Below are 12104 nucleotides of genomic sequence, written 5' to 3'. Positions count from 1 at the left end.
GTCGCCCACTTCCGGCTCGCCGCGGGCTGGGGCGAGCCTACTTCAGGTGTGGGGCTGTGAGGGCAGGCGAGTTTGAGTGGCAGGGCCGAGGTGCCTGGGGTCCGGGTTCCGTGCTGTGGGGCTGCTGCAGGCGTTGGCGGTGGCGGCGCGTCTCCCCGGAGCTGCCTCCCGCAGCACCGAGGCCTTGCGGGTCGGGATCCCGGGGGCACCGCACGGCGCTCGGCTCAGGTAGGAGCGAGGTTGGTCGCGCCCGGCCAGGGTTGGCTTAACGGGGGAGGTCTCCAGAACCTGGATATCTTGAGCCGAAGCAGAACACTCTGAAGAGTGAAAAGTGGTCATTTTAGAACGAGAAGCTCATTGAAAGAATAATAAAGTGGCGCCTTCTATTTGTCAAGTGCTAGAAGCAAAAGATGAGTGAGTGAGGGCTTCCCCCCCCACCCCTGGGTCGGTCAATACGACATCTTAGTTCCCAGGTACGGATAGAACCCGTGCCTCCTACAGTGGAAGCTCAGAGTCCTAACCGCTGGACCGCCAGGGAATTCCCCAGAATGAGGACATTTCCTTAACCAAAGGGAATCTTGTGGATGGAGACACACGTATAAGCTTTCGCATTATAATGTGGTAAATGCAGTCATGGGATGAACAAATTCAGAAGCTAGAAAGTCAGGAAAGAGAAATCTCAATTGATGCAGCAGAGAAAACAAATAGAGTGAAAATGTAAATACATTTGAGAAGGATAGGTAGATACACAAACACTCAATAGAATATTAAGCAGACGCTTGGATGATATTAATGCCTACTGCCATTCGCTTATTCTCTGCTACATGTAAGGCGATTCTCCCCCCTTTCCCCTACCCCAAGTCTACAGGTCTCTTCTTTCTCATGAGTACTTGAACTTGTGTAAATTTTTCTTTTTTTTTTTGGCTTCCCATGTTTCTTATCTACACTTCTGTGTTTTGGTAGGCTGACCTCAATCATCCAACCTCTTACATACTCAGTTTCTTCAGTACACTCACTAGGATGGTTGTGCGTATTAAATGAGAGCGTGTGCTCACATACTTTCTAAGTGGTAAAGCGTAAGTTGGAATTCTTTTGATCAATTATAGTAATGGTATGTATATCATTCTGTTGTTTTCTTCAGGCTGAGCACACTGTCACAGTCTAGCCACCAACAAGGCTATTGGTTTTACCTGCAAAATGCCTTAACTGTCTGCTTCTTTGCCACCTCCCTGATCTAAGTCTCTATCTCCTGCTTGGACTAGGGTAAGTGTAGCTTTCCTTTTTTACCCTTCATATCTATACTCTGCTGACACTTTGCAGGCAGAGTGACCTTTGAAGAACATATATCTCCCCACTAAAATAAGGAATAAGAGTGAAGTCCATAATTCTTAGTGCATGCCCAGGCCCTGGATAATCTGTTTTCCTCCTTCCCCTGTGTTCTGTTCCTCTCTCACTCTACTGAAGCCACATTGCACTTTGGTTTGTTTGCAGACTGCCTGTAATGTCTAGCCCCCAGGCTTTTGCTTGGAAAGTTCTTTGAATGACTGGCTCATTCTCATTCATTTGTTGGTCTCATCTTAAGTGTCATTTCTTTAGAAAAGCCTTCTCCAAGTTGATTGTCCCCATTAACACCCTCCTTATTTCCTTTTTAGAATAATTCTCATTTATAATTTAAATATATTTGTTTACATTTTTTTTTCCATCTGCTGCACCAGTTTGTGAGTTTCAAAGGGCAAGCTCTTTGTCTATCTTGTTCCCTCTTGTGTTTCTAGCTTCTGTGGGCCAGTCATAGATATATGTTTAATGTATATTTTCTTTGATTTTGGAAGAGTGAGCCCTGGTGACTGACCTAGTTATAATACATCTCCATTTAATGATTATAGTATTATCCTCTTCATGAAATTCTAAGCTATTTGTGGGTATAAGCTGAGTCTTGTATGTTTTCTGTTTACCCTTCACACATAACTGGTTAGCAAATACTGAGTTGAATTGACATGACTCAGGATATATGTCTAGTCTTTTGAAAATGTCTCTTTATCCTGTTTTCCAGTGGAATGTTTATTGATGTAGAGGCAGAGCTAGGATGCCCCGAGCTTCCTAGAGTCTTATTTATGCTGCCCTGTTGTCTGTCTGGTCTTCCCTACAGACCTTCAGTCTTCTGGGAGGGGGTGTGAAGATGCTTATAGAGCGTCCAGGGATGGCAGAAGAGCCTCAGCAGCAAATGGGTGGCCCTGTGGTAAAACTAGAGAAAGAGCTGCCGTGGGGCAGGACAAGGGAGGACCCCAGCCCGGAGACTTTTCGCCTGCGGTTTCGGCAGTTCCGCTACCAGGAGGCAGCTGGGCCCCAGGAAGCCCTCAGGGAGCTCCAGGAGCTCTGTCGCCAGTGGCTGCGGCCCGAGCTGCATACCAAGGAGCAGATCCTGGAGCTGCTAGTGCTGGAGCAGTTCCTGACCATCCTGCCACGGGAGTTCTACGCCTGGATTTGGGAGCATGGCCCCGAGAGCGGCAAGGCCCTAGTGGCCATGGTGGAAGACTTCACGCAGAGAGCCCTGGAAGCCAAGGCGGTGGGTGAGAAGGGGGTTCTGGGTCTTGCTTTGTTGATGTGGAAGGGAAGCGGTAAAGAATCGAGAGGATTGATGAAGCAGTGGGAGTGGGTGACATGCATGCAGAGTCTCCTTTCTCTGCTTCCAGGCCACTAGAAGTACTTTTTGGAGGGTAGAGGAGTTTTCAGCAAGGAAAGCCATTTCCAGGGAAGACGCAGGGCCAGTGGAAGGGCCGGTAGCTTCTTTTCTGGTCATCAGGGCAGGGACTTGGCCATATTTCTTTGTGAGCCTTGGGTCCAAGAAGGCAGTGGTGGACCTCCCAGTGGTTAAGTGGTCCAGTGGTTAAGACTGGCTTCTAATGCAGGGGGCACTGGATTCAGTCCCTGGTTAGGAAACTAAGATCCCACATGCTGTGTGGCGTGGCCAAAAAATGATAAAAAAGGAAGGCAGTTATGATGGATTTCAAAGGCCGGGGGTCTCTTTCCTCTTTGGGCGGAGACGTATGTGGGCTTGCAGGGAATTCTACTTGGTGAACAGTTTTTCTCAGGCGTGCTATCTGTAGCAGTGCTGTTTTCACGTCTGGGATGTTGGCTCACATGATCACATAATGAGTGACTTTGCACCTCAGAGGCTTCCCTGGGACTCTGGTCATGTCTCTGTCCCTCTCTGGTACAGTTTCCTGCTGGCTGTCTAGGAAAGAGAGGGCAGGACCGAACATTACTGTTTTGCTTGCAGGTAACAACCTTCTTTCAGTTTATCCTCCCCTTGCCCACAGCAGTCACCCTGACGTCTTGTGTTGTCTAAGAGAGTTGTTTTGTTTTGTCTTTAGTAGGAGCTAAAAGTGGACCAAGAAGGGCCTGTTTTTGTGGGTTTTGGTTTTCTTTGCTATTTGTAGAACAGTTTTTTTCCTCACTAATTCACTGCACAGTCTAAGCCTTGTATTTTTTGTTTTCAGCATCTTTAACTGAGGAATGTTAGTCAGTATTGAGGTGAGCTGAAAGGACTCTTGTCACATGGCATGGATACAGACAAGTATCTGATCTCAGAGCCTGATGAAGGCAGTTTAGCTTCTTTTTCACCTTTTCACTGCTGTGCTCGGGAAGAGCTGAGCCAGCTTGTCTGTCCCCCAGCAGCTGGAATGGCTTTAATGACAGCCTTACGCAGGCCTCGTTCTAACAGGTGTTGGGGACTCTTCTTAGGTTCCGTGCCACGTGCAGGGACAGCGGGAGGAGACAGCACTTTGCAGAGACCCCTGGGAACCAAGTGTCCACCTGGGGCCCGTGGAGGTCAAGCCCGAGTGGGGGATGCCCCACGGGGAAGGCGTCCAAGGCCTTGACCGAGGCGCTGAGGAGCAGCTCAGCCAGGACCCTGGAGAGGGGACGCAGGCCTTCCAGGAGCAAGGTAAGATGCAAGCAGTAAGAAGATAGGGCGCAGAAAACTGCTTTGTACCCCGCATTCCCCTTTCCTTTATAGGCCCCTCAGCTGACAAACCAGGGCACCTGTGGGCGCAGTTTTGAGTTTCCCTGACTTCCTCCTTGACTTGAGTAGGAAACAGATGCAGTGAAGTGCTATCTGGGATCACACTGTCTTGTAATTTCTTCTCCTTCCCCTCACATTCTTAATGTGGAGAGTGCCAGGGCATATGTAGCTGACATGTAAGGATTTTTTTTTTTTAAGTGGGTGGATAAACCAAATTCCTGAAAGTAACAGGTGACTTTACTGTGTTGCAGAATCTCAAAGGGGATTATTGTGAGCCTGTGACTTGGGAGCATGAACCGTCCTGACGGGCCATGTGTAGTGGGTTGGGCCCTTCTTCCCAGCTGAGAACAGAGTGGGGTACACCCATGCCCGGCCTGTCTGGAGTCTCCTTCTGGTTCCCGGGGTTCCGTGTGTCCGGCAGCAGAGCCTGTGGCTGAGCTGCTGCCGGACAGTGCTAATCATGCTTCTGTTTTCCTTTCCTGCTCAGCTCTGCCAGTCCTTCAGGCTGGTGCTGGCCTCCCTGCAGTGAGCACCAGAGACCAGGAGGTGGCTGCCAGCTTCCTGACGGCTGGATCCCAGGTGAGCTCTGCCTGCCCTTCAGGGATCACGAGGTGGCTTTGAATGAGGCGCACCTTCCTCAAGAGTTCTCCGCACAGCAGAGCACTGTGCACAGAGTTGAGTGATTGTTCCTTTCTCGTCCTGATGGATGTGACAGCTTCGTTTTCTCCACTTGACTGACTATCATCAGTTATTAATTTGGATTGAGCCTTATGCCTTAGGGTCTAGGCGTGAGGCTCAGTTCACTCATTTGTGTTACTCTTTGATTTCTTTTTTTTTTTTCTCCGTCAACTCAGTATTACTCTTGTAATTGTGGTGTTATTCCTTCACTCAGTCATGTCCAACTCTTTTGCAGTCCCATGAACTGTATAGCTCACCAGGCTCCTCTGTCCATGGAATCTTCCAGACAAGAATACTGAATACTGGAGTGGGTTGCCACACCCTCCTCCAGGAGATCTTCCCAACCCAGGGATCGAACCCACGTCTCCTGCATTGGCAGGCAGATTCTTTACTTCTCAGCCTCAAGGGAAGCCCAGTTGTGAGGAGGAAGCCATTATTGGTGGAAACCCCACAGGCATGATCTAGGCTGTGGTGGGCAGCCAAGAGATCAGTAGCCCTCTGTGGATAGCTTTTATGGATCTGTCTGTGGCTGCTCTTCCTGTGGACCCCTTCCTCCCCGCCGAATCAGCAGGAGTCTTGCTGACTCAGAGGTGGGGGTCCCCAGCAGTGCCAAGTGAAATGATATCTCTGGCCCCTCCAAAGGCTGCACCAGGAGTTTTGGCCTTGTTAGCACTTCTCAGCCTGCCACAGATGAGGGTCCCTGGAGCACAGGTGGGCAGTCCTGTCATGGTGTGAGTCTCTCCCATGGCATGCCCAGTGTTCCCAGGGAGTTGGGGGTTTCCAGTGTGACAGCTTTCTGAAAGGGACATCAAGTCTTACAGTGAAGAGTTCCTTGTAGAAGGAAAGTTATCATTTGGCAGAAAAAAAAAGAAGTGACTCAAGTTTGATCTCATTAAAGCAGTATTTGGGCAAGGTTTGGTGCCTGTTTGCTGTTTCCTGCTTCTGTTGTCCAAGGACATTTAGAGGAGAGCAAGAAAGACATCAGCATTTTTTTTTTCCAATTTAGACTCTCCTCCTGCCACAAGTGTTCTTTACCGTGTCATGGCAGCAGCACATTCATTTTAATGTGGCGCTGTTCTTAAGACAGGGCCTGCCCAAGTGTTTGCTTATCTCTGAGGGAAAATTGATTCTGCATGAGGGAATACATAGCAGCCCCCATCTTCCAATATGAGGATGTAGTGGAGGTGACTGAGTAGTGGAAATTGGAGGCTGTGGTTATTGGATACCAGCAAAGTGGCTGCAGCAAAGACTCAATACAGTGCCTCAGACAAGTCCATCACTTCTCTGTCATTAAACTGTCGAGAGGGAGGCACTTCTAGTCCCATTTTGGAGCCGTCTGGGACCCTGGTTCCTGTGCTGTTTCCTGCTTCTGTTTTCCAAGGATATTTAGAGGAGAGGAAGAAAGACATCAGCATTTTTTTTTTTTCAATTAAGTTAGACTCTCTCCTCCTGCCACAAGTATTCTTTGGGGAGAAGTGATCTTCTCGCTCTGTTCTCCCATGGAGTGTAGCTCCCTGTGTGTGTGCTCTTCAGCTGCTCCTGCCTTGGGATTATTTCTTTATCCTTAGCCATCTCCTGTGCTGTTTCAGGGATTGGGCCCATTTAAAGACATGGCCCTGGCTTTCCCTGAGGAGGAGTGGAGGCACGTAACTCCAGCCCAGATAGACTGCTTTGGGGAGTATGTGGAACCCCAGGACTGCGGGGTCTCACCTCCAGGTAAGACATCAGAAATGCTGGCTGTCTCCTCCATGTTTTGTCAAATCAGGAAGCATTAATTGTCCTTTTTCCTTTTTTTCTTTTAATGGCCTTGCCTGAAAGGACTTTCCCGTTTAAGTGTGACTTGTCATTTCCCTCTTTTCTTGGCTTCTTTGCTCCCTAGTATCTCTCTGCTCTCTTAGAGAAGAGAGCAGAGATCAAGGAAGAGGAGTTCAGAGATCAAGATCAGGAAGAGCCTCTTCTTCTTGATCTTATATAACCAATTTAGAGCGAGTAAAAGAGGGAACAAAGGAAGGACCTGTGGAAGGGCATTTCATTCCTAATAAATGTGCTGATGTCGAGGTGGCTTGGTACAGACAGCTGCGTTCACTGGCCCATCAGCAGTCATGAAGCCTCTCCCCTGAGTCCCTCCCTGTGCCAGGCTCGCAGAAACCCAGGGTAATAAACCAGGGTGAGTTGGAGGGCACAGTGTGAGCAGGGACAGGGAGCTGAGGGAGGATGTGGAAACATTGCTGGAACAGGTCTGTGATCCTGGGGAAGCTGAACATCTTGACAACTTGTTGCATGTGCAACAAGGTCCTGTGTAAGTAAGTGTGGAGTAAACCGTGCTAATTGGGTGCATGTGCTGATGAGACCCACAGCGGGGGAGGAGTCAAGGTATGTTCCTCAGAGGATGGCATTGAGTCAGATTTTGAAGGAAAGCACAGGGTGACTTAGTAGGAAATTAAGAGGGAGGGCATTGTAATTTAGCAGATGGTTCCATGAGAAGGCAGGGAGACGGTCTGAGCTTGGGCTGCTGTCACAAAATACCTCCGAGTGGGTGGCTTTAACAACAGACACTTAATATCTCCCAGTTCCGGAGGCTGGGAAGTCCCGGATCCAGTTGCTGGCACATTTATTGTCTGGCGAGGGCCTCTCTTCCTGGTTCACGGGTAGTTGCCTTCTTGCCAGGTCCTCATGTGGCAGAGGGAGGGAGAGAGAAATCTCATGTCTCCTCCTCCTTTTTTATAAGGCTGTTAAGCCATCATGAGGGCTCCCGGTCACATGACCCCAGTGTGCAGAGAGCCATCCCTGGCTTCTCCTCTTCTGGGACATGGTCCCATCCTGGGGGCTCCACCCCCAGACTCTCACCTAATTAGGGTCCAAAGGCCCCACCTCCTAACGGCAGCCCCAGGGGGCTGAGAACTTCAGCCTGTGAATTTTGGAGGGAACCCAAACATTCAGTCCATAACAGGTGGAAAGAAGTAAAGGAATGTCTGGTTTTAAAGTCAGAGCAAGTGAAATGCACAAAGGTCATTGGTAGTTGTTAATGGGACATGTTAGAAGCTAAGTTCTGACTAGAAGTTTCCCTTCTAGTCTGAGATCCTCTTCAGCGTCTGTCTGTATCTCCTTTGTCCTGTAGGCCTGGGGAGCAAGGACAAGGAGGCAAAGACCCATCTGGCAGACCCCAAGGGGCAGCTCGCTTGCGGGCGGGCAGAGCGGTGTGGGGAGGCCGCTCTCCAGGGCCCGGAGTTGGGAAGACCATGCGAGCAGGCCGAGAGCTCGCAAGGAAACGCGCCTGGGTTGCTCCCGCCCCAGCACAGTGTTGCCCCGCTGCCCGATGACCTCCAGACCCACAGCTCCTTCTGGAAGCCTTTCCAGTGCCCTGAGTGTGGGAAAGGCTTCAGTCGGAGCTCCAACCTGGTCCGACACCAGCGGACGCATGAGGAGGAGAAGTCGTACAGCTGCGGGGAGTGCGGCAAGGGCTTTGCGCTGCGCGAGTACCTGCTGAAGCACCAGCGGACGCACCTGGGCCGGCGGCCGCACGTGTGCAGTGAGTGCTGGAAGACCTTCAGCCAGCGCCACCACCTCGCAGTCCACCAGCGCAGCCACACAGGTGAGAAGCCCTTCCAGTGCGCGGACTGCTGGAGGAGCTTCAGCCGCCGGCAGCACCTACAGGTGCACCGCCGGACACACACCGGCGAGAAGCCGTACACCTGCGAGTGTGGCAAGCGCTTCAGCAGGAACGCCAACCTGGCAGTACACCGGCGGACCCACACCGGTGAGAAGCCCTATGGCTGCCAGGTGTGCGGGAAGCGCTTCAGCAAGGGGGAACGGCTGGTCCGGCACCAGAGGATCCACACCGGAGAGAAGCCGTACCGTTGCCCGGCCTGCGGCCGCAGCTTCAACCAGCGCTCCATCCTCAATCGGCACCAGAAGACGCAGCACCGCCAGGAGCCCCCCGGACAGTGAGGGCGCCTGGCATGGATGCCCCTCTTTGGCTCACGGGACCTTCCGGGACCACCAGTGGATGGAGACCTCATGGGAGGAAGTACCCACTGTTACTTCCTGAAGGGCTGCAGGTGTCAGGAGTGTTGGGTGTGGAGAGGCGCTTTGACCCCTTTTCTTTCCCCTCGTTTCATACCCTGGATAAGGGAGAGGCCTGCTTTAGTTGAGGTGCCACGTCTCACCCAACCGGTGCTAGCACTTCTTAACCTTCTTTCCAGGAATTGATGGTCCAAGTTTCAGTTCAGGTCGAGGTTTTTCTCCTTCCATGGATGTTCATGTCCATCTCCTGAGCAAATCTGGTCCTCGTAGTGAAATATTCTCACCTGTCCGCAACTTGAACCTCATTTTCCTGAGGGCTGTGTCCCTGCAAGATCATTAGCTCAGACTCTGATTCCCTCTCTCCCCCCAGTTCTCTTCCATTCAACAAATATTTATTGAACACTTATTGCCCCAATGACCAGACAGCTGAGACCTCATTGCCCCAGAGTGTGGGATCAGGCTCTGGAAGCAGACTTGTTATTAAAGCAGAGCGCCCTGAGTTACATTCCTGGTGAGTGCTGAGTGAGAGGAAGTTCTCTGCTCCATCTGCCCAGTTCCTGATCTTTCCCTCCCCAGCTGGGTCGCTTAGGCATCTGCCTTTATTTTACTGTCTCTGTGGCCCCTTCTCTGTGACGTGCTCTCATCAGTAGTTTCTCCCATTCCATTGTTCCTTGAACAAAAACAGCTGTCCGCACATCTGTTAGGAAATTAATATTTTGCTTTTGGTCACTGTCTGAACATGAGAGTTTTTTTTTTTTTTTAATCCAGTTTGGAATGAAGTTCTAATGAGTCTGAAAGATGAACTGGTATTAATACATTTGATGGCACTTTACAGCATATAAAATGCACTTCCCTGTTTTCTCACTTGACTCATCCCACAAATATTTATTGAGGCCTGACAGTGTGCCAGGGACTCTTCTGGGTGCTTGAAGTAGGTTAGTAAATAAAGTGGGGGGAGTCCCTGTCCTTGGGGAGCTTACGTGTTGGTGAATGTGTTTGATCTTCAGAATCACCCGAGGTGGAAGCTGTGGATACTCCCAGATACCCTCTGGACCTGGGCCTGTGCCTCCATCCTGTCAGCTCTGGCCTTGCAATGCATCTGCCACCACCTACCTCTTGTTTCTGAGTCATCTCTGTCCTCAGTGCATCTTGGTCCTTGTCATCTAAGAGGCACTTGGGATCCTCAGGCCACCTGGAGATGATGAGACGGTAGCTGGCTGTTTTTATATGAATGCTAATTTAGGAAAAAGATGTTTTTAGGAATTAAATACATTTTTTTAAAAATGAGAAGATGCATTATCTGTAACTGTGTTTAAGTTCTCATATTATTTTGCCATCGTTAAAGGGTTTCCTTTTTCTTGGACTTTCTGGAAACTGCCTAACTAGCCCAGACCATGCTGCAGTGCCTTCGGATCCCGCTGCCGAGTGAGTTAGTCTTCTGATGGGACTGTAAGTTAGTTGTCTTTGGACTGTGTCCTGTGTTTGCAAGATGTGATTTGTCTCATGGTGCCTCTTAATACTATCTTCTTTGACTGGGGTTTTTTTCCCCCCATTTTCCATTGTAAATGGGATATTGATAAATAGTAATGACTTTAATACAGAGAGTTGCATTACGCACTCTGATATGAAACACATTATTTTATCACTCATTTGGCAGGTAACCTTGGTGTTTACATTTGACTCAGCAGAAGACCTCCTGGCTCTTCAGTTGTCCCGGTGAGGCTGTGAGTACTGTGAGATGTCCACGTTCTGAGATGCTGGACTGCTGTTTCCCAGCATCGTTCAGTCCAGATGCAGAGTCAGCTCTTTTCTGCCCCACGCCTCAGACAAGCCAGGCAAGGCTCGTAGCCACCTGGAGTCCAAACCCAATGACAGGCTTCCCTCAGCCTCTGGCTTCTAGTCTGTAGGACATAAGGGCTGACCTGACCCGAGTTTGGTCTTTTCTAAGAGGTGTGTAGGGGGCATGGGGCCAGCTTGGGCTTGGAGTTGCTCATCAGTGGCCTTCTGTTTACCTGAATTAAATGGCAGATTCTCTGAGCATACACTGGGTTTTCAGCCAGTTGGGATCTCAGAAGGGAGCTTCTGTAAGAGTCAGAACTTGCTGTCTTCCCGCGTGGGCTCCCTTGTTTGCTTTGAGACCAAAGCTTACTGACAGTTCCTCCAAAGAGTCCCAAAAGGAAAATTTTCCCATAGAGTTGTAGTAACCTTATTTTTGATAGCTATTCAAATGCCAAATATTGTTTTCTGTATTTTTCTATTTAGGAATTTTTTTTAGAATAGAGAATTTCAAACATATATAAATGTATTCATCATTTAGCTTTAACCATTTGTTTCTGTATAGCCAGTCTTGTTTCATTTCTGCCCCATCCTCCTCTTCATCTTCCTCCCCACCTGAAGTATTTTGAAGCAAATCTCAAATGTTGTTTACAGATATTTCAGTGTATACTGCTAAATGTTAAGGATTCTTAAAAAAATTATAATAATAACCACATTGCTATTATCATACCTAAAAAATAGTTCCTTAATTCCCAATTAATGCACTTAAAAAAGAAACCATATGATTTTTAAAAAGCTTCTTTAAGATCAAAGTAAGATCCATAAATTGTAATTTGTTGCTTGTCTTCTAAGTCTGATATATCTTTTCCCTCTTGATTTATGTTTTTCTTTTTTATTTGGCCATGCTGCATGGCTTGTGCGATCTTAATTCCCCAAGTAGAGATTGAACCCATGCCCCCTACAGTGGAAGCACAGAGCCCTCACCACTGGACCACCAGGGAAGTCCCTTCCCCTTAAAATTTATTCATTAAAACAACTGGATTATTTTTCCTCTGGACTTTTCTCACATTCTGAATTTCATTGCTTGCATACTCATGGCATAGTTAAATATAGTTCTCTGCTGTCTGATTAACTAAAAACTACAGGTGTAGAGGGCTAGTCAGGTTCATGTTTCACATTTTGGCAAGAACGTACTACAGATGATGGCTTGTCTGGTTGTTTCTCACTATATAATGTTAAGAGCCTAAATGTGAAGTCAGGTGGGCCTTAGGAAGCATCACTATGAACAAAGCTAGTGGAGGTGGTAGAATTACAGTTGAGCTATTTCAAATCCTAAAACATGATGCTGTGAAAGTGCTGCACTCAATATGCCAGCAAATTTGGAAAACTCAGCAGTGGCCACAGGACTGGGAAAGGTTGTTTTCATTCCAGTCCCAAAGAAAGGCAATGCCAAAGAATGCTCAAACTACCGCACAATTGTACTCATCTCACACGCTGGTAAAGTAATACTCAAAATTCTCCAAGCCAGGCTTCAGCAATACATGAACCGTGAACTTCGTGATGTTCAAGCTGGTTTTAGAAAAGGCAGAGGAACCAGAGATCAAAT

General features: G+C 48.7%; 1 protein-coding gene across 2 annotated transcripts; it reads left to right on the top strand.

Moving 5' to 3' along the window:
- The first annotated feature begins 3 nt into the window (after positions 1 to 3).
- ZSCAN25 (zinc finger and SCAN domain containing 25) lies at positions 4 to 11412 on the top strand. Of its 2 annotated transcripts, XR_005724857.1 has the most exons (8): positions 25 to 228; positions 1142 to 1263; positions 2147 to 2563; positions 3742 to 3943; positions 4509 to 4600; positions 6289 to 6415; positions 7818 to 9931; positions 10068 to 11412. XR_005724857.1 is itself a non-coding variant. In XM_040262787.1 (7 exons), exons 3-7 carry the CDS (start codon positions 2177 to 2179, stop codon positions 8645 to 8647), a joined length of 1638 nt encoding a protein of 545 aa, XP_040118721.1. In that variant the 5' UTR covers positions 4 to 228; positions 1142 to 1263; positions 2147 to 2176; the 3' UTR covers positions 8648 to 11412. The 2 variants fall into 2 exon arrangements, 1 of the variants encoding a protein (XP_040118721.1); XM_040262787.1 differs by having other exon boundaries at positions 4 to 228; positions 7818 to 11412.
- Positions 11413 to 12104: the final 692 nt, after the last annotated feature.

Source organism: Oryx dammah, unplaced genomic scaffold (genome assembly GCF_014754425.2).
Source record: "Oryx dammah isolate SB20612 unplaced genomic scaffold, SCBI_Odam_1.1 HiC_scaffold_2, whole genome shotgun sequence".
NCBI classification, from domain to species: Eukaryota; Metazoa; Chordata; class Mammalia; order Artiodactyla; family Bovidae; genus Oryx; species Oryx dammah.
The sequence above is the reverse complement of the archived record's forward strand: the minus strand, read 5'-3'. Positions and strand labels throughout refer to the sequence as shown.